This window comes from Schistocerca nitens, chromosome 5, assembly GCF_023898315.1.
Source record: "Schistocerca nitens isolate TAMUIC-IGC-003100 chromosome 5, iqSchNite1.1, whole genome shotgun sequence".
NCBI lineage: Eukaryota > Metazoa > Arthropoda > Insecta > Orthoptera > Acrididae > Schistocerca > Schistocerca nitens.
In genome coordinates, this window is record NC_064618.1 from 455,411,977 (window position 1) to 455,432,839 (window position 20,863).

A 20,863-nucleotide genomic window follows, 5' to 3' on the forward strand; every position below is an offset into this window, starting at 1 on the left:
TCATCGATATGGGCTTCGGAGGCGAAATCTCACTCGTGTACCCTTGATGACTGCACGACACAAAGCTTTATGCCTTGCCTGGGCCTTCAACACCAGCATTGGACTGTTGACAACTGGAAACATGTTGCCTGGTTGGATGAGTCTAGTTTCAAATTCTATTAAGTGGGTGGACGTGTGGTTATGGAGACAACCTCATGAATCCAAGGACTCTGCATGTCAACAGGGTACTAGGGACTATTCAAGCTGATGGAAGCTCTGTAATGGTGTGGGGTGTGTGCAATTGGAGTGAACTACTACAGTGGCTCCAGTAATACTCTTCTGAGTTTAAACACTTCCACTGGGCACCAAATGCTGCAGACATGAACATTATTGTGCATGTCTGGGAAGCCTTGCAATATTCTGTTCAGAAGAGATCTCCATCCTCTTCTACTCTTACAGATTTATGGCAGCCCTGCAGGATTTGTGGTGTCAGTGCCTTCCATTACTAGTTCAAACATTAGTCGAGTCCATGCCAAATCCTGTTGTGGCACTTCTGTGTGCTCAGGGGCCCCTACATGATATTAGTCAAATTACCATTTTCTTTGGCTCTTCAGTGTAGATGTTGATGGGAAGTCAAACTCCAGCCTATCTTTCCCAGTACTGCCAGCTATTTATTTTCAACATTCTGCTGCCCAATTTTAAAGTACTGTGGTTAACCACTAAAAAATTTTGGTGATTGCAGATGTCTGAAAGAAAGAAAACTATACATCACAGTAACTGCAATCGTGCACATGCAAACTTACCAGATTTAATTCACTGTGATTCATGCACTCACTTACAATCTGGTACTAAGGTGAGCTCTCATTTCTGCAAGAGATGGTTAAAGTCTAGATTGGGGCTAGTGGCGTACTTGTGTGTTTTCTGCTGCAATGTTTCCAACACTCACTGTGACTTGACAAGAGTGAAAGGGGCTGCATCAGCTGCTGGCTCTATGCAGCCAATGAGAGGGTGGTGGGCAGACAATGTGTTCAGAAACAAGAGAAATTGAAACATTCTGACAATGTTATCAAAGCAAACTCAGATATTTATTCAGATAAAAACAGCTGTGTTCTCAGGACTCACAGTAACCACAATGTCAGAAATCGCAACATATTCGGAAGAAGTAACCAAATATTTGTGACATCAAAGATACAAATTTTTGGAGGATGATGATATGATGATATGATATGAGGATATGATGAGGATGATATGATATGAGGATATGATGAGGATGATATGATATGAGGATATGATGAGGATGAGGATATGATGAGGATGAGGATATGATGAGGATGAGGATATGATGAGGATGAGGATATGATGAGGATGAGGATATGATGAGGATGAGGATATGATGAGGATGAGGATATGATGAGGATGAGGATATGATGAGGATGAGGATATGATGAGGATGAGGATACGATGAGGATGAGGATACGATGAGGATGAGGATACGATGAGGATGAGGATACGATGAGGATGAGGATACGATGAGGATGAGGATACGATGAGGATGAGGATACGATGAGGATGAGGATACGATGAGGATGAGGATACGATGAGGATGAGGATACGATGAGGATGAGGATACGATGAGGATGAGGATACGATGAGGATGAGGATACGATGAGGATGAGGATACGATGAGGATGAGGATACGATGAGGATGAGGATACGATGAGGATGAGGATACGATGAGGATGAGGATACGATGAGGATGAGGATACGATGAGGATGAGGATACGATGAGGATGAGGATACGATGAGGATGAGGATACGATGAGGATGAGGATACGATGAGGATGAGGATACGATGAGGATGAGGATACGATGAGGATGAGGATACGATGAGGATGAGGATACGATGAGGATGAGGATACGATGAGGATGAGGATACGATGAGGATGAGGATACGATGAGGATGAGGATACGATGAGGATGAGGATACGATGAGGATGAGGATACGATGAGGATGAGGATACGATGAGGATGAGGATACGATGAGGATGAGGATACGATGAGGATGAGGATACGATGAGGATGAGGATACGATGAGGATGAGGATACGATGAGGATGAGGATACGATGAGGATGAGGATACGATGAGGATGAGGATACGATGAGGATGAGGATACGATGAGGATGAGGATACGATGAGGATGAGGATACGATGAGGATGAGGATACGATGAGGATGAGGATACGATGATACGATGATACGATGATACGATGATACGATGATACGATGATACGATGATACGATATAGGATATATGATATATGATACGATATAGGATATATGATATATGATACGATATAGGATATATATGATATATGATACGATATAGGATATATGATATATGATACGATATAGGATATATGATATATGATACGATATAGGATATATGATATATGATACGATATAGGATATATGATATATGATACGATATAGGATATATGATATATGATACGATATAGGATATATGATATATGATACGATATAGGATATATGATATATGATATATGATACGATATATGATATATGATACGATATATGATATATGATACGATATATGATATATGATACGATGATACGATATATGATATATGATACGATGATACGATATATGATATATGATACGATGATACTATGATACGATGATACGATGTATGATACGATGATACGATGTATGATACGATGATACGATGTATGATATATGATATACGATGTATGATATATGATATATGATATACGATGTATGATATATGATATATGATATACGATGTATGATATATGATATATGATATACGATGTATGATATATGATGTATGATGTATGATATATGATGTATGATGTATGATGTATGATATATGATATATGATGTATGATGTATGATGTATGATGTACGATGTATGATGTATGATGTATGATGTATGATGTATGATGTACGATATATGATGTATGATGTATGATGTACGATATATGATGTATGATGTATGATGTACGATATATGATGTATGATGTATGATGTACGATATATGATGTATGATGTATGATGTACGATATATGATATATGATATATGATACGATATATGATACGATATATGATATGATACCACAGACAGCAGTATTAGTAAGAAAAAATGTAGAAAAGAAAATGGCACGAAATTAATGTAAATCATTTATTATTATTATTATCAAAATGTAGACAATCAATAAATGGCATTTAGAATGTTACAAAGTTAAGTTTATTGGCACATACTTTTTCAGTAAAAGTTTTCAATTTTGGAATATGTTAAAAATGAATTTTTCTCCAAGCCTCTTGAAAAAAAGGGGCCCCCGTTTGTATTCAGGGTCTTGTTAACACTGGTAAATACGGTATTTAGTGTCAAAAAGACCCATGTATTCCTATTACGTGCTTTAAAATACAAGACATTCCAAAGTGACAAACACACACTATTTGTTCAATTTTGTACCATTGCGTGTGCTCCATAAGGAGAATGTTGCTTCCTGAAGTGCCGCAATTTTACGAAGTGAATGCTAACAATTTCAGGTATGTCCCACATTTACATGTCCATAAATGCTATTCAAAATATTGTTTGTTTTTCCTGAATATTTAGATTTGTAATTTGATTGTGCAGCTTATTACCTTCATAGATTCTCGTGCATCTATAATTTGAAAATTGTTAATCCTCTTGTTAGTGTGGAGTTTTTTATTTTATAGAGAGAATACTCAGTGCTACTCTGACATGAATGTAATATTTATTTCACAGAGGAAAAGATGTTCAGCTTCACAACGTTCATTCTCAGTTGGTACTTTGGCAGAATGCTTGCCCGAATTAGGACCATACACCAAAGAGTTCGCACCACAGCTATTACCAGTGTTCTTACAGCTCACAGAAGATGAAAGTGAGGAAGTGCGCAACAATGCAATCTTTGGAGTAGGTGTGCTGTGCCAATTTGCAAAGGAAGCTCTCTTTTCGTATCCTTTGAATTTATTTCTTAGGTTATTTTTCATTTTTAACTGTTGTGTGAACCGAATGCATAAAGGTAAGTATCTGAGAATCACAGGATATTTATTACAATGTACAGATGCTCCTCCTCAAAAGAAATCTGCACTTTGTTATTCTTTATGTGCTCTAAAACTGTATGGCGGAAAACTGACTCCTAACACCCTTCTACATCTTAGTGGTTTTTATTTCAGACAATGGAAAGTCCAGGTTGGAATATCAACAATTACAATAAGGGTAGATTGCTAGTCACCATAGAGATGACACATTGAGTTGCACATAAGACACAACAAAAAGATTGTTACATGCTAAGCTTCTGGCCAAAGCTGCCTTCAGAAAAGAAAGTAAAACACACATTCACCCAACCAGATACACCTCAACACACGACCGCTATCTCTGGATGAAGAATGCTTTGGTCAAAGCTTTGTAACATTCTTTATGTTGTGCTTGTCTGTAACTCAGTGTGTCACTCCTTAGAGTGAGTAGCAGTCCACCATTTTCATAATTGTTGTGATTTTATTTCTTCGCATGTTTACAAAATTCTAGGATGAATAGGGTGTTGTGCCTTTTCATGAGAAATAATTCTCTTTGATAGTTACATTGCTGTAGTTTGTTCTGTGATAACAATTCAAGGCTTTTGTATGAGACTTTGACCATTCATTAGGTATTCAACTGAACAGTTCAGAAAGTATTGCACTCTGAAGCATTGTATTGTCTTATAGATAAAAAAAGGCCTAGCATAGAGCTTATCAGCTTGAAAGATCAGTTTCTGTGAGTCTGAAACAAAAAAGAAAATTGGCACAGGCACACTGATGTAATCTTATGTCGATTCAGCAGCCATTCATTTGAATATTTTTTGTCAAATGTTTGAATGGAACAGAAAAAAATTCCCTAGAAATCACGCAGCGGAGTTTCAAATTGACAAGTGTGAGAGATTTAGATGGAAAAAGGCTTAATTGCTTGGAAATAATCAGGATAATTAATTGTTTGAGAGAAGTCGAAATATTTTAGGAACAGCTGCTGCTAGCAGTGTTAATGAAATTTCATTGAAATTTTTCTGCTTTCTGTTGATTTATATACTCTATTGATGATGAGAAAAATTGAAGCACCTTTGAATGATGCTCCAAATCATGTGCACCAAATGAGGTGCCAATTGACACTTCTAACTCCAACTTCTAACTTACAGTTTACAGTGTTGGAGGATATTTGGTGAAATCTCACGCAATGATCTCTTCCTCACTAACATGTAAGCATCTCAGCTGCTGTACACAATTTTAAGCATCATTCAAAGGTTCATCAAAAGCTTCTCTAATCTATTTTCTCTTACTTTCAGATGAATTATTTCACAAAAAGTTTTGACAATTTCCTCTTTCTTTCCTGTCTCCAAAATCACTTGAAATAATCCACATATGAGCACATTATAAGCTAAGATAATTCAACATTTTCTTCATAACACTCATCATGTATAGAGATATGCTCTATGAAAAATAGGTATTCTGGAATATCTGCCAATAAAATAAATAATAATGAAGACTTGTCAGTATGTATGTTGCTGATAATGTTTTGCAATGCAGTGGAAATTAAAACCAAATAAAAATCCAATCATGGCATTAAATTTAACTTTCCTTATCAGGACATTAACTGCACTAGAGGGTAACAGCACAAACCTGTCAAGGGCTGGCTTGGGAATAGGCAAAAAATTTTCATTTGGTGATGTGGAGTGACTTCTCGTTTAAGTTACTTAATACACAAATCAGTTTTTTCCGTTGTACTGTACAGCGGACCAAACATGAGTTGTACACAAATTGACTGTCCCAAACAGTGTGTAAAACTTAACCAATTTTTTCCAGCAAAATTAGTCAAAATTTAAAGAGATTTGTCAATGTGCACAAAGCCTTCAGCTGTCATTATTTACCCATTTAGTTTGAAACTTTTGTGTTTTCTGGAAAAAATACTTTGAATTGGTTCAATAAAAGTTCATTGTTGCCAGGAGAGGAGTATTGTAGATCAGTCACCAGCCTCACAATGTTTTAACCTATTGTAAATATTCAACTATGTTGATAATGTGACAAGAACGGCTTGTATAATGAAAGCAACTCTGTGATGAAATATATCTAATAACAAAGTGAAACAGTTTTTTTAGAGGACAGTGGAAGAGAGAAGCCATATTGAGTAGGTGCCACAAAAGAGGGAAAATAGAACTTCCATACTACTAAAACATTTAATTTCCCTTGGCTTTAAAATGAAGTTGCTAGCATTTAAATACTGATGGTGGATAATTTTGAATGGAAATTACACACCAACAAAAAGAAAATACAGGTTACTACTTACCGTAAATATGACAATAGTTAAGTTGCAGGCACACACAACGAAAAGAAACTTAATCATAAGCTTCCAGCCAAACCTTTTGTCAGAAAAGCATGTGCATGTGAGGTTCCCCCCCTCCCCCCCCCCCCCCCCAAAACCCCTACTCCCGGACAAACACATGCGTGCGCATGACCGCCATGAAATACTGAAATATGGTTAATGCAGCAGTGTTTGTTGATACATTAATCGTAAGAGATCTTCCTACATATATGCTCTGCCTCTTGAAATATGAGTGATACACAATCTAAATTTTCTTCATAGTTGTATTCTTTTTTAAAAAGTTATTGCATGTCTGTCTTGTGTCCTAATGGCTTCCTTAACAGTAAGTCACTATCAACAAATACTGATGGCTCTGTCAAATGCTGTTGGAAAAGAGAAATACCCATGCACATTAGACAATATTTGTGGCGCCTTGGCTAGACTTATCATGACTAACATTGAAGGAGTACCAGTTCATCAGGTAACTGTAAGCTAACATAAGATTAAATTTTTGTCATTTGTTCTTGGAGTATTCTATTCTTCATTATTGGATTGTCTGCAATGATTTTAATGTTTAAAAGTTGTGTTATATGACAGAAAAGACTGAATCGTATCCAATGACAGGTCATTTTGTAACTTGGTGCCAGATTTGTTTCAAGCAGTTTGTAAAATACTGGCTGTAATATATATAATCTCAACTGTTTCTGACAGCTATAGATGTATCTGGCACTGTATATCTTCTCAAGTACAAAACTGGAAAATACTTTCCCAGATTTCAGCTAACACAGCACACTGTCTCAGTTGGTGTAAACTAAAGATAAACTGGAAAATATCTTTTCATTAGTAGCTAAACCTCTTGCAGTTCATGTTACACACAACCCTTCTGGACTGTTCTTTACTGCCAACTTTAAAAGACCAATGACAGTGGCATACTTAAAAACTGCATCAGTTACACAGTAATGAATGCTCAACATAGAAATTTGAACTAAAATTGTCGTTTGTGCTGTTGCCAGGTATTTCCTGTATTTGTGGAGTATTTACCCTTAAGGGAGGATTTTGATGAGAATAAGACAGTGTACGAATGCCTCCTGTACTTGTATCAGCTAGGCCACCCACAGCTGGTGGCACATCTCGGTGCCCTTTTAACATCAAGTTTTCAAGTCCTACACAAAAAACAGGGCACCACAGGTACTTGAATTTACCGTTACATGTAATTGTAATGCTAGATATGATTATTTCTCGACTAATGTTTTGTTCTTTCCTACAGATACTTTGGATCTAGTCAAAAACTTTGTGCACCAAGTGCACAGAGATTTCCCACAAGAGTTCAATACAACATTAGCTGGTATATCTGCAGAGGTAGTATCCTCTTTGCAAATACCATAAATTAATTGGACTGATCGAAATAACCATGAACATTTTTGTTAGCTTTGCATTGGCGTGATGTTAAATAGAAAGACTGCTCCATGATTTTTGTGTTATTTTGTTCATAGTTTTGTTGGTGTTCCATGTTTCAGTGTTATAAGAAAAGTTTGCAGTTTGTACTACCCATATTTTGTGGTTTATTGAAGTTATATACTCCATAAAACTTCCTTTTGTCTGCAAATTGAGACCCAAATCCTAAGAGTTTTTGTTTGAGAGTAGCAGAAAGTGTTCACTAAATGAAATTGGACCCTTCAAATTTCATATCAATCTCAGGTGATGGAAAAATAATACATTTGTATGGCAACTGTTAATACTCATTGTTTCATTATGAAGACTGAGATTTCTTGAATATATGTTCACTACCATTGAAAGCAATGAAAATGGGATTTCTCACCATTTTGTGGATTTGTTATGTGCTAAGGTTCGAAAGAAAATGTTATGTCCAAGAACATGTAAATTATTGTTATGAGTGGTGACTGGTATAACAACTAGTCTGCATGCCAAATCTTCGCACTGTTTTCAGTGTAAACTATAAATGTTTTTGTGACAGTGAAAACTTACTGTGTATGCTACTTGATTATTTTACAGAACAGGCAGCAAAAATTAATTTTCTGAAGTACTTTCCAATCTGATAAATATATATATCTTCATTTACCACAAGAGGTGCATGTTGTGACCATAAAAGAAAGTTATATTCCATAGCTTTGATATTTTAATTATTTATTTCTTATTCATTATTAGACTTAAATGTTTATATATTTTTAACGATTTTCTATGTTATGATTTAAGATTAGTGCTTGGGATTTACACCCAAAATATAGAAAATGTTGAAAATAAAAGTATTTCTTTAAAAAAATCTTGTCATCTATTTATGAAGAGGTTTCCTGTGCTCAGGTCCCTCCTGCTGGTGGGCCTTCTGTGTACCACACACTTCTAATATCATTCCATTGGTGCTTCATATTCATTATACTTTGCTTCAATACAGTTCCTACCTCTAAAATTGTTGTAACCAAAATAAAATTGCCTCGGAAATTGGCTGCCAAAGTCCAGCCATAACATACGATGATCTTCAGAAACAATTTGTTAATGTTGAATGCAAATTTAAATGTTGAAAGTCTCTTCAGAAGGTATTTGTCTGCACTATAACCAGTGAGTGAATAGGTACTACAATGATTTTAGGAGAAAAGAAATATTCGCAGAACTTGAAAGAAAGAAGGAATCAATTGATAGGATACATTCTAATGCATCAAGAAGTCATCAGTTTTGTAAAGGAAGTATAGGGGTAAAATTGTAGTAAGAGACTAAGGGTTTAATGTAGTAGACCAATTAAAATCAATGTAGTTCGCAATAGTCACCCAGAAATGAAGAGGTGGGTATAGGATGGAGTAGTGTGGGAGAAGCCTGAAACCAGTGTTCAGAGTGAACAACAAACAGCCTAGTGTTGATTATCTGAAAGCCTTATGAATATATATATATTTCTTTTAAATGCCCTTTGGCACAGTTAACAGGTGTTAAAATGTTGTCACACTTTCTGAAAGCTCTTTTCACTTTATCAGTTTTTTGTCTGGTGTGTGCATTGATCTGAAAACCCTTTCAGGATAGTTTAATTTAGTCACCCCCCCATGTGAGAGAACTGGTCCATGTGATTGGCACCTATTGTTATGATACCTCTGAAATCACTTCTGTTGAGCAGAATAACATTTGACCTACTTCAGGAGAAATAACAATAACATTATGAGAATGATAGATTGCTACTCATCATGTAGCAGAGATGTTGAGTTGCAAATGGGCACAATAGAGAGACTGACAGACAAGTAAGCTTTCAGTGAAAAGCCCTTCCTCCGAATTAGACAACATCCTGTCTCCTCTGCAGACGAGTACAGAATCTGTCATTACTCATCTACTTGATGTAAGTGGTGTGATAATGGTAGAGTTAACCATTGTGTACAGGTTTGACAGGGACCATGGAGAACTCGGGGTGGTGTTCCAATCCCTCCAACCAGCAAGTTTCAGGTGTTGTCTTTCCCTGAAACAGCCGGTGGGACTCACTTCACCTGTTCTGGGGAAAACTGTTTTGTCTGGTGTCAACAAGAGGCAAATACAAAAGCGTAGGGGTCTATTAATTGTCGGCAATTCAGGCGTACGGTGAATGATGGTACCCCTTAGGGAAATGGCAACAAGGGACAGGAAAGCACATTCTGTGCACTCAGTATATGTGCCTGGGAGCATTGTTTAACATGTTAAAGAGATATTCCAGGATGCAATCCACTGCAGATTGCGGTGCATGTTAGAACAAATGATGTCTGTCTCAGCTCGTTCCAGTGACTGGCAGAGAAAGTTAGGGAGACCAGCGTCTCGCACATGGAGTTTCAACAAAGCTCACAGTTTGCGGCATTGTCCCCCAAACTGATTGTGGCCCTACAGTTCTGAGCTGAGTGGAAGGACTGAACCAGATACTGTGAAGGTTCTGTGATGAGCTAGGCTGCAACTTCCTGGACTTGGGTCATACAGTTGAGAACTGTAGGGTCCCCCTAAATGTCAGGTGTGCACGCACTACATGTCAGGTGTGCACGCACTACATGTCAGGTGTGCACGCACTACATGTCAGGTGTGCACGCACTACATGTCAGGTGTGCACGCACTACATGTCAGGTGTGCACGCACTACATGTCAGGTGTGCACGCACTACATGTCAGGTGTGCACGCACTACATGTCAGGTGTGCACGCACTACATGTCAGGTGTGCACGCACTACATGTCAGGTGTGCACGCACTACATGTCAGGTGTGCACGCACTACATGTCAGGTGTGCACGCACTACATGTCAGGTGTGCACGCACTACATGTCAGGTGTGCACGCACTACATGTCAGGTGTGCACGCACTACATGTCAGGTGTGCACGCACTACATGTCAGGTGTGCACGCACTACATGTCAGGTGTGCACGCACTACATGTCATGTCTCAGGTGTGCACGCACTACACGTCATGTCTCAGGTGTGCACGCACTACACGTCATGTCTCAGGTGTGCACGCACTACATGTCAGAGGCTGCTACTCAGATACCTGACTCTGTGTGTGTGTGTGTGTGTGTGTGTGTGTGTGTGTGTGTGTGGAGGGGGAGGGGGTGTGGCACCCAATGGTTTAATGGTTTTTTACATACATTACTCCAATCAAGATGATGATAGCTGTAGAAAACTCATGAGTATCAGTGTAAGATCAAAAGAAATGTCTCCCACAGGTGAGAGAATTAAAGCCCTAATGGTTAACTGCTGAAGCATTCACAAAAAGTACCAGTGTTTGAAGTGCTCTTGAATAGCAGTGAAGTTCACATAATACTAGGCACAGAAAGCCGGTTGAAACCTGAAATTTGTAGCAGTGGGACTTCAGTGGAAAATTTAAGTGTATATTAGACAAGAAACTCAAATCCACTGACATAGAAATTGAAGCTGCATATTAGATTGTTTGGGCAAGACTCAGAAGGATCCAACTATTCTAGTCCATCCCTGATACTATCACCCTCTAGATTCATCTCCTGATGTAACCGAAAACTTTAGAGAGAACCTCAGCTCACTTGGAATGAAGTTCCCCAATCATAATGTAATCATTGATGGAGATAAATCATCCAACAGTCAATTGGGAAAATTACAGTTTCGTTAGTGGTGGGGATAAGACATCCTGTGAAACTCTACTAAATACATTCCCCGAAAAGTACCTAGAACACATAGTTTAGAATCCCACTCATCATTGAAATATATTGGATCTAATGGCAACAAATAGACCTAACCTCTTTATGGATGTCCACATAGAAACTTCCATCAGTGACCATGACACAGTTTTGGAGCCCGGATTACCAAAGTACAAAGGATAATTAAAACAAGCAGGAAGATATACATATTCAATAAACTAGATAAAAATAGGTAGTGCCATATCTCAATGAGGAAATTCAGACTTTCAGCACAGGCAATTAGCACTATGACTCAAGTTTAAAAGAAGAGTTGGCCAGGCACTGGATAGATATGTACTCAGGAGAGCAGTTCTTAATGGGAGGGACTGTACATGGTACATAGTCATTAAAGAAACAGATTACTCCATGACAGTGAGATGCTGAGTGCAATGCACGAGGCCTTCAGTGATTACTTTCGTAGAATATTGTAAAATGATCTCTAACGCACCCAAAGAAATTCTGGTCATGTGTAAAGGCTGTTATGGCACCAAAGGTCATGTCCACTAACCAGTGAACGACACAAGAACTGAAATTAAGGGTAGCAAATCAAAAGCTGAAATGCTTCTCAGTTTTCAAATGTTCCTTTACAAAGGAAAACTCAGGAGAACTGCTCAACTTTTATCCTTGTACCATTGAAAAATTGAATGAAATAAGTATTGTCACTGGTGTTGAGAAACAGCTGAAATCGTTGAAATTGAACAAAGTTCCAGGACCCTATGGAATGTGTCGGATTCTATACTGAATTTGCAGCTGAGTTAGTCCCTCATCTAATTATGAAACCAACTTGCACTTTTTTTCACATGACATACTCAAAGCTTTGGATCTAGGCCAGGGCTTCACAACATACGTGTTCGCGGAGCAAGCTGTGAGCAGCAAGGCGCGAGCACGGAGCAGCGCGAGCACGGAGCAGCGCGAGCACGCTACCCCCACTACCGGACCAGAGCGGAGAGTGGGGGGGAGTCACGTGGGGTACACAACAGCTGCCGCCAGTCAATGTAAATCCGTGGCCACCTGCAGGGATATCACTCACGAATTATTACTGCGACAAATGAAACAAATAAAGGAGAATGTACACGTGCCACATAATTTTATTAGCTTAGTGTATGCCTCTACCATCTGTAGATACTGAAACTAAAGAATTCCACGACAATCCTATATTTTCAACACTTTCTTCAACACTACTTAAAATATCACCTCCGGTTGTAGTGTTCTTCATGGCTACTACATCGAGGAGCTCCTCCCTCACATGAAGATATCTATTAACACCTCTAATAAATATGGCAAGCTGCGCTGTTCCAGTGATATCAACACTTTCGTCCAGAGCTAGAGAATACGCCATAAAATCTTTACAGATATTTGCAAGCTGGCTCTGGACGTCGTCTGCCATGTCCTGTATGCGACGCATAATGGTCATGTTAGATAATGGCACAATCCGAAACTGTTCAACTTGAGATGGACACACATGTTCCGCTGCAACTACCAAACCTTCCTATATTAAATCGCCATCAGTTGGGCACAGGGCTTTTGCTAAAAGCAAAGCAATTTTGTAACCCACTCTGAGAGCTGCCTCAGTTGATTTTTCTTAGTCGTCCAGATCTTCTTCGGATGGCTTCCTTTTAAGTTTAATAACTTCCTGTGCACGATCTGGTCAATCACATTTTCCATGTCCGTAGTCTTTTGCATGCTACGACATATAATGTCGCTGTAAATTAAATTTCGTAAAAGAATTCAGCGTTTTGTGACATACTAAACATTTTGCAACACTATCTTTTTCTGTAAACAGATACAATTCCCCCCAATGGGGGTTGAACTGCGAAAGCGTGATTGGGGTTACACAACGGCGACTTCACATGATTCTTAACCAGCGAAGTGACTGTTAAGAGCTGATCGTAGTACTTTAAACGTTACACAGTCGGCGCGAATTCAATAGGCACGCTGCGGTCCTATTCAAACGTGCGCGCGCATTTCCCCTCCCTCCCTAATCCGCGACCTTGCACCTGCTCGCGAGCCCGTGCCTGAGCAGACGCGAGTACTCGCGCTCAAAACCGGCCAGTTGTTAAGCCCTGATCTAGGCAGTCAGGTAGATGCAGTATTTCTTGATTTCGAAAAAGCGTTTGACTCAGTACCACACCTACTCTTATTGTCAAAAGTAAATCATATGGGTTATCAAGTGAAATTTGTGACTGGACTGAGAATTTTCTGGTAGGGAGGACACAACGTGTTGTCTTGGATAGAGTGTCATTGTCAGTTGTAGAACTAACTTCAGGTGTGCCACAGGGAGGTGTGTTGGGATCTTGCAGTTCATGTTGTATATTAATGATCTTGCAGACGATATTAATAGTAACCTCAGACTTTTTGAAGATGTAGTTATCTGATGTATTAGTATCTGAAAGGAGGTTCATAAACATTCAGTCAGATCTTGATACGATTTCAAAATTGCACACAGACTGGCAACTTGCTTTAAATATTCAGAAATGTAAAATTGTGCACCTCACCAAATGAAAAAAGCTTGGTATCCTATGACTGTTTGAATGGGCTAACTCACACAAATACTTGGGTGTAACATGTTGTAGGGATATGAAATGGAGCGATTTTATAGGCTCAGTCGTGGGTAAAGCAGGTAGTAGACTTTGGTTTATTGGTAAAAGTAAAATGCTGGTGAAGTGCAGTCAGTCCACGGTTCTGGAATAATGCTGACATGTAAGAGACCCATACCAAATACGACTAACAGGGGTTGATGAATGTACACAAAGAACGGCAGCACAAATGCTCACAGGTTTGTTTGATCTGTTAGTGCATGTCAGAGATACTGAAGGAACTGAACTCTTGAAGATAGACGTAACTATTCCAAGAAAATCTATTAACAAAATTTCAAGAACCAGCTTTAACTGATGACTCTAAGAATATAGTGCAACCCCATATGTATTGCTCACAGAGAGATCATGTGGATAAGATTAGAATAATTACTGCAAGCACAGAGGCATTCAGTCATTCTTTCAGCACTCCGTAAGTGAATGGAATGGGAAGAAACCCAAATAACTGATACAATTGGATGTACAATCTGTCATGAACCTCACTGTGGTTTGCAGGGTATAGGTGTAGGTGTAGATGCAGATATCCGCATGTGTGCATGGCGCGTACATGCTCCTTTGATCACCTGCATGCATACACACTTTCTTGAAGTGTATTCCATTAAAATATATGAATTTTGCCATCAATTACGTAGACAGGCACTACGTGCAAGAATCCAGAGCAGCTAACAGAAGATAAAAGATCGAAAATGTTCATTCTAATTGCGATTCCTTTGATCTGTTCAACAACATTATATCTTAACTTTCCTGTACATTTTTGTACATAATTGCAAATTCTCAATAAAAATTTTTCACAAGTCACTCTATTTGCGATTTATCATCTCATTTTTCCCACACATACAATACTTCACGCAATGAACGCATGCAGAAGCTGTAAAATTTTGAGTCATCACTTTCTTTCTCTCAAGAAACGAAATTTACTTCTAGACAGCTGTTATTCTGTATTTAGCTTCAACAGGGTTTATTATGCACAGATCCAAAGGCTGCAGATGGCTTGTGCAACTCGGAGCCAGCAATCTATCTTTTTCATAATATTGTCATTATTTCACCCTGGATTTTCCAATGTTTAAGTACAACCCGTGTGAAACTAAAATAAATTTGAAATTAATTTTTACCCTTGCATAAAAGTTGGGTTAATTTGCAGAATGTTACACGTTTATTCCTTAAAAGTGGACTTTCAGGAAACGGGACAGAACAACGTTGCTAATAAGGGAGTTTTGTGGGACATAAGGAAATATCTGTTAAAAGTAGCATTTCCTTAAAATCCGGTGCATTGATAAGGGTTTGACTATCTTTTAATGGGTAACGACACTGAAAAATTTATTTTCAAAATGATTAATGTCGGCATCAGCCTCGCATATTAAGAAATGTATGTGTGCATCAGCTGACTGTTCTGTGAGTGTACCTACATGGTTTACATTTGAACATTGTGCTTCCTCACAAAAAAAGTGCAAAGATAAAAAACAGGGCAATGTTCACTAGGCCAAATGCAATTCATTACCTTTTTATAGTTTCAACTGCATGCAAATTGGCATTTATATAAGGTAAGGAAATAAAACTAAGTTTTAAAAAATGTCGTGGCCCCCACTAATAAATTTACAATGTCTAAGAACAGAAAGGAATAATGTACAATCATTTCCTGGGTACAGTCTCATGCCAAGTTGCAAGTTCTCTACAAGGGACAGGCATTCAACTACACAGCACCAAAACTACCAGCCTAGGTCATGAATTAAGATGTTCACAAGATTGAGCATGACATTTGTACCAGTTTTTTCCAGGCGAGACTGTTAGCAACACATTGAGAACATTGGTGCTTTTGGATTTTAAAACTTTTATAAATGTGCTTCTACCACTGATATGGAGCAACATGACCACTGTGTTTAAAGCATTAAATATAATTTACAGAACACATGACAAGAAAATGCAAGGAATAGATCACCCTGAAGAACTGGAAATATGCATCCAGATCCTCGGTACATTTTCAAAGAGCAATTTCAACTATAGTTCAATTCTTTTATCTTGGCGGCTCGCGCATGCCCGCCTAGACGCGGGAGATTGCTGCGTTGCCAGTTGCACACGACGCCAAGAGAAGCAGCGCCATAGTATAGCATAGTTCGCAAGCTTACGTTTAGGGGGGAGTGTGCAGTTCATGAAGTAAAGCCACCACGGCCGCATTAACCTTTTCGCTGCTACAAAGACGTGCTCCCTGCATTCCGCGCTGTGGGCGATTTTGTCACTGCACTGCTCGCCTGTGCAGACACATTGTGTTCCGACTGCTTTGACACTCTTTATCATTCGATTCCACAAAAACTATTTGGCTCAAAAATTAGATTTTTACCTATCTTCTTGACTGATACCTTCCCCATAAATGACTTAATTTTGTTTCGATGTTCAACGCAGTTATTATGCAGCATTAAATATAGTAAACCATTGCACGAAATTTTGAAGAGTTTGCAGAGGTCAAGTCCATAGATTATACTTTCCGGATGGTCTATTTTAGTTGCCACAATGTTGAGAATGAAATGTGGACAAGATACCTATATATTTCATTTAATTTAAGTACCACTTAAGTGTCGTATGTAATATTCAGAAATATTCCACCTTTCGCGACTGTAACAAAACTTTTACTTACACTGGGCACGTTTGGCTTTATTTTAAAGCACTTCAATCAATCAAAAGGAAGTAGACAAAATACATTAAACAAAACTGTGGACTTACAAAAACATTAGGACTTGAATATACCGTCTGTCAGTGAAGTGCTCAGAGCTATGTCAAATACAATTTTGTGTGTGGCACACACAAACAGCATTTATTTGCTAAAACGCTGATGAGCCAACACAAACGTTGAATATTGTGCTACCGCAGCACAAAACTACGAAAGGTGACTTGGCAATGGAGGACACAAAATACAGTCCTCTTATGATGCTTCAAAAGAGAGAAACGCATGTGGTCTAAATAAGTTGCTTATTACAGTTGCAGAAGAGGGATATATTTCAATACCATTGGTAAAACTGCGACTGTGGAACAAAAACAAGAAATAAAACATGAATACCAATGTGTATGTGCCATACCTTTCACCGATGGAAGTGCTTTAAAATAAAGCCAAACGGGCCCTGTGTAAATAAAACTTTTATTACAGTCGCGAAAGACGGAATATTTCTCAATATTACATACGACACCTATGTGGTACTTAAATTAAATGAGATATTGTTATACAGTAAATATTATATGAAATTTAGTTATCTTGTCCAAATTTCATTCTCAACATTGTGGCAACTAAAATCGACCATACGGAAAGTATACGCTATGGACTTTTTTACCTCTGCAAACTCTTCAAAATTTCGTGCAATGGTTTACTACATTTAATGCTGCACATCAAAACAAAATTAAGTCATTTATGGGAGGAAGGTATCAGTCAAGAAGACGTAAAAATCAAATTTTTTGGCCAAATAGTTTTTGTGAAATCGAATGATAAGTGTGCCAAAGCAGTGGGAACACCATGTGTCTGCACAGGCGAGATGTGCAGTGATGACAAAATCGCGCACAGCGCGGAATGCGGGGAGCACGTGTCTGCAGCAGCGAAAAAGTTAATGAAGAGGCAAAGCACTAGAAATTTCATTCAAACGAATAAAATTCGCGAAGTAAGGCACTCCAATATTGTTTTTAAATAAAGAAATTATTAAGCACCGCACAAGGTTTGAACTCGTAACCTTTCACTTGGCAGGCCAACACCTTAACCGTTCCGCTACCTCGGCTCATCGAACAGTGTAACTCCATAAGGACTCTAACAACTCACGCAACTACTTATATACACTGTTGGTATGACTATGAATTACTCACGCTTCGTCGAAGTACAATAGGAAATAAACAATTACCGCTGTTCTTTATTGCGAAAAAGCAGTTCGTGAGATTGAAACAAACACCTTTCCTTGCTATCGCCTGAATTAGGAGTCTTATTGCTTGTTTGGTTTAATTAATTAATAGAATATGAAGCAGTTGGTATAAAGAATGCTTTTTCCAAACTTTTCTATAAAAGAAAGTCTGCTATCAAGACATTGCTTTTGTTCTATTACTTTATTTATGACTGAATGTTTCTAAAACTGAAGACACTCGTCCGTGCTCTGCACTGCAGTCGAGATCAGGCAACGTCGTTCTCTGTTCATTGGCTGACTATGTTTTGTGACGTCAGATGCACAGAATGAACCTAAACTCGGCCGCCAAGATATATGACGCGCACTTTAGCTAGTAAAAAATTTCAGTGGTCTAAGGAGTAAAAGTAACAACTTGCTCAATAGTTCAGGCACTGAGTCGTCAACAGGTACATAAAGCAGACTAAGTGTGTTGCTAACTTTTGGGACAAATCCTTCTCCAGAGTTAGTCACATACACCTCTATGGCTACATTATTATAGCTGATGACATTTTTCTGGCACTGCAGTTCAACTGTGATGACGGGAGAAAGGGGGGGGGGGGGTGGAGAGGAAGGGTAATTGCTTGAGAGGGAGGGTAATTGATAGATGGGGGAGAGGCAGCTGCTGCGTAGGGTAGGAATGTGGCAGCAGTGAGTTTGTTCTGGCCACACACAGTGAGTTGGACACTGCACAAAATAACATGCAGTTGTGGATTGAGAGGGGAGGAGGAGGAGGAGGAGGGTGGGGCTAAAGATGATTAGGAAGAATGCAGAAGATGGTGTGAGTTAAAGATGATTGAAGTTAGGGTCGTAGTGCAGGGGTACAGGTGATGGTAGGCAAGGGGCTAGCAGAGACTGGGGCTGGAATTAATACAGGATCAACAGATGTATTGCAAGGTCAAACACTATGTAATTCAGAGAAGCTGATTTGGGGGGAAGCATCCAGATGACAAGAGTTGCATAGCAGCCATTGAAGTAGAGCGTGTTCTGCTTAATAGAATGTTCTAAGACTGGGCGTTTTTTGCCCCCTCCCAGTGGCTGTATTGCACAGGTCTTGCAACTGGGTTCTCTACTGGGGTATGACCCGTTTGGCAAGGAGCTTTGAGTAACTTTGGAGTAAGCATAGACTGACATAGGGCACTCGTTGCAGCCAGGGCTCCAACTTCATGAGGAGCAGCTTCATGTAGTACAGAAATAATGTTTCATAGAACTCATATTTAATATCCTGTCTCAGTAACACCCCTCTTGTTGCAGTCTGTTAAACCACTTTCCGACTCTACCGAGCTGTCATTTTATCACATTCAGGCAATGGAAGGATGGCCTACGGATCAGTGGTACCCTCGACATTGTGACTCCTGTACTTGATACACTATTATGGGATGATACTTGAAGCAGGTGCCTCCCCTCTCCCTGATAACTCGGGTGCCACCAGTTACCACCTCAGTTATGGTATACACTTTTGTAGCCATGCAAGACATCTAAATCAGCACCTTCTTTTCCTACTAGGGAAATACTAGCCCAGTAAATCTTTCAGACTGTTACATCCCAAAGGCATATGTCTTTGCCAAAACTTTGTTTGGATCTTCCTCTTCACTCAGTGAATGTGATAGACGGTTGGTTTTTTGCCAATTGTACCTCTCAGTACTCAAGTGACTACCAAAATTCAGACATTGGTATAAATCAATGGCTCAGTAGTTGAGACTGGGCAGGTTATGCCTTTATATGCACCAGGAGCAGCAAACAATACTCCGTGCCTGGTGGCTGCAGCATCTTTACGGCGGATTTAGTAGCTGTCAAAGGTGTTCACTATGTCTGTAACCAATCACATGAGTCTTTCGTAACTTGCAGTAACTCCATGAGCAGCCTACAATCTAACCCATTGTTGTTCTCGGCATCCATTGGTACCACACATTCAAGTCCTTTACAAAAACAGGAGGGATCATGGGGAATGAACTGGTGAATTGGCAACAAGGATCAAGAATTATGTGCAAATAAAGCGACTGTGACCAACATGCACATGACATTACATACACATTCTTATTGTTAGTAGTATGAAACAAAGAATGGAATGTGTCAGCCACATCCAATAGGTTGTGGACTATAACAAAAAAAAAAGTGTGTGGCAGATTTCCCATAGGTTGCTCTGATGTGAATCGGTTCCATGTTTGCCACACCAATATGACCCATGGATACATCCTACGACAGCTAACAAATCCTGTTGTAATTGTGGCACTCCCCTGACAGTCACCCATGTACCTTGTTGGAGCATCTCACCCTCATTGCTGCATGGAAAACTTCACAGCTTGCAGAGTAACTCCATGGACTGTCAGTTTATTGTGTTGAGACAGTGAATCAAATTTAAAACTTTGTCAGAGTAGATTGTGTACTTTCATCAGAAGCCAACATTTGTATGTTCGTGCTGACTGCTGGACAGTGGTAGAGTGTCGCCTCCCTCTGCATTCTTAGCCTTGAGTGGTCCCCAGCTGCCCCAAGATGGAAACTTACTCAACCCGTGACATACCTACTCAGTTTTCATACTACTGTGAGTTTTAATATGTTTAAAAAATGGTGTTCATTGTATTAGCTAGCTGACTTGTCATCTCTACTGAATTAAGTAGTGCATTAGGTATTGGAGTCTAGTTGGGTGCAGAATGTGGGTTCTGCCGCGTGACAAGCCTCGGTGGCCCTTCAAGTGATCCTGGCTGACACCTACTATGCCTTATCATCTTTTGTCCCCCAACACTCTTAATAATTTATTCCTAACACTTCTAAACTAACTTCTCATGATTGGGATACACAGTCATATAATATTTCCTTAAAAGACATCATAGTCGCTGTTG

The 20,863-nt window shown here is 39.0% G+C and overlaps 1 protein-coding gene across 1 annotated transcript in view; it reads left to right on the plus strand.

Annotated features, from left to right (window-relative positions):
- LOC126259436 (importin-4-like) overlaps positions 1-8,591 on the plus strand; it is a 151,154-nt gene extending 142,563 nt beyond the window's left edge. Inside the window, exons 16-19 of the mRNA XM_049956251.1 lie at positions 3,791-3,999; positions 6,722-6,854; positions 7,387-7,561; positions 7,641-8,591. Coding sequence (XP_049812208.1) covers positions 3,791-3,999; positions 6,722-6,854; positions 7,387-7,561; positions 7,641-7,759 — 636 coding nt within the window. The 3' untranslated portion in view covers positions 7,760-8,591. The remainder of the gene's footprint in view (positions 1-3,790; positions 4,000-6,721; positions 6,855-7,386; positions 7,562-7,640) is intronic.
- Positions 8,592-20,863: the final 12,272 nt, after the last annotated feature.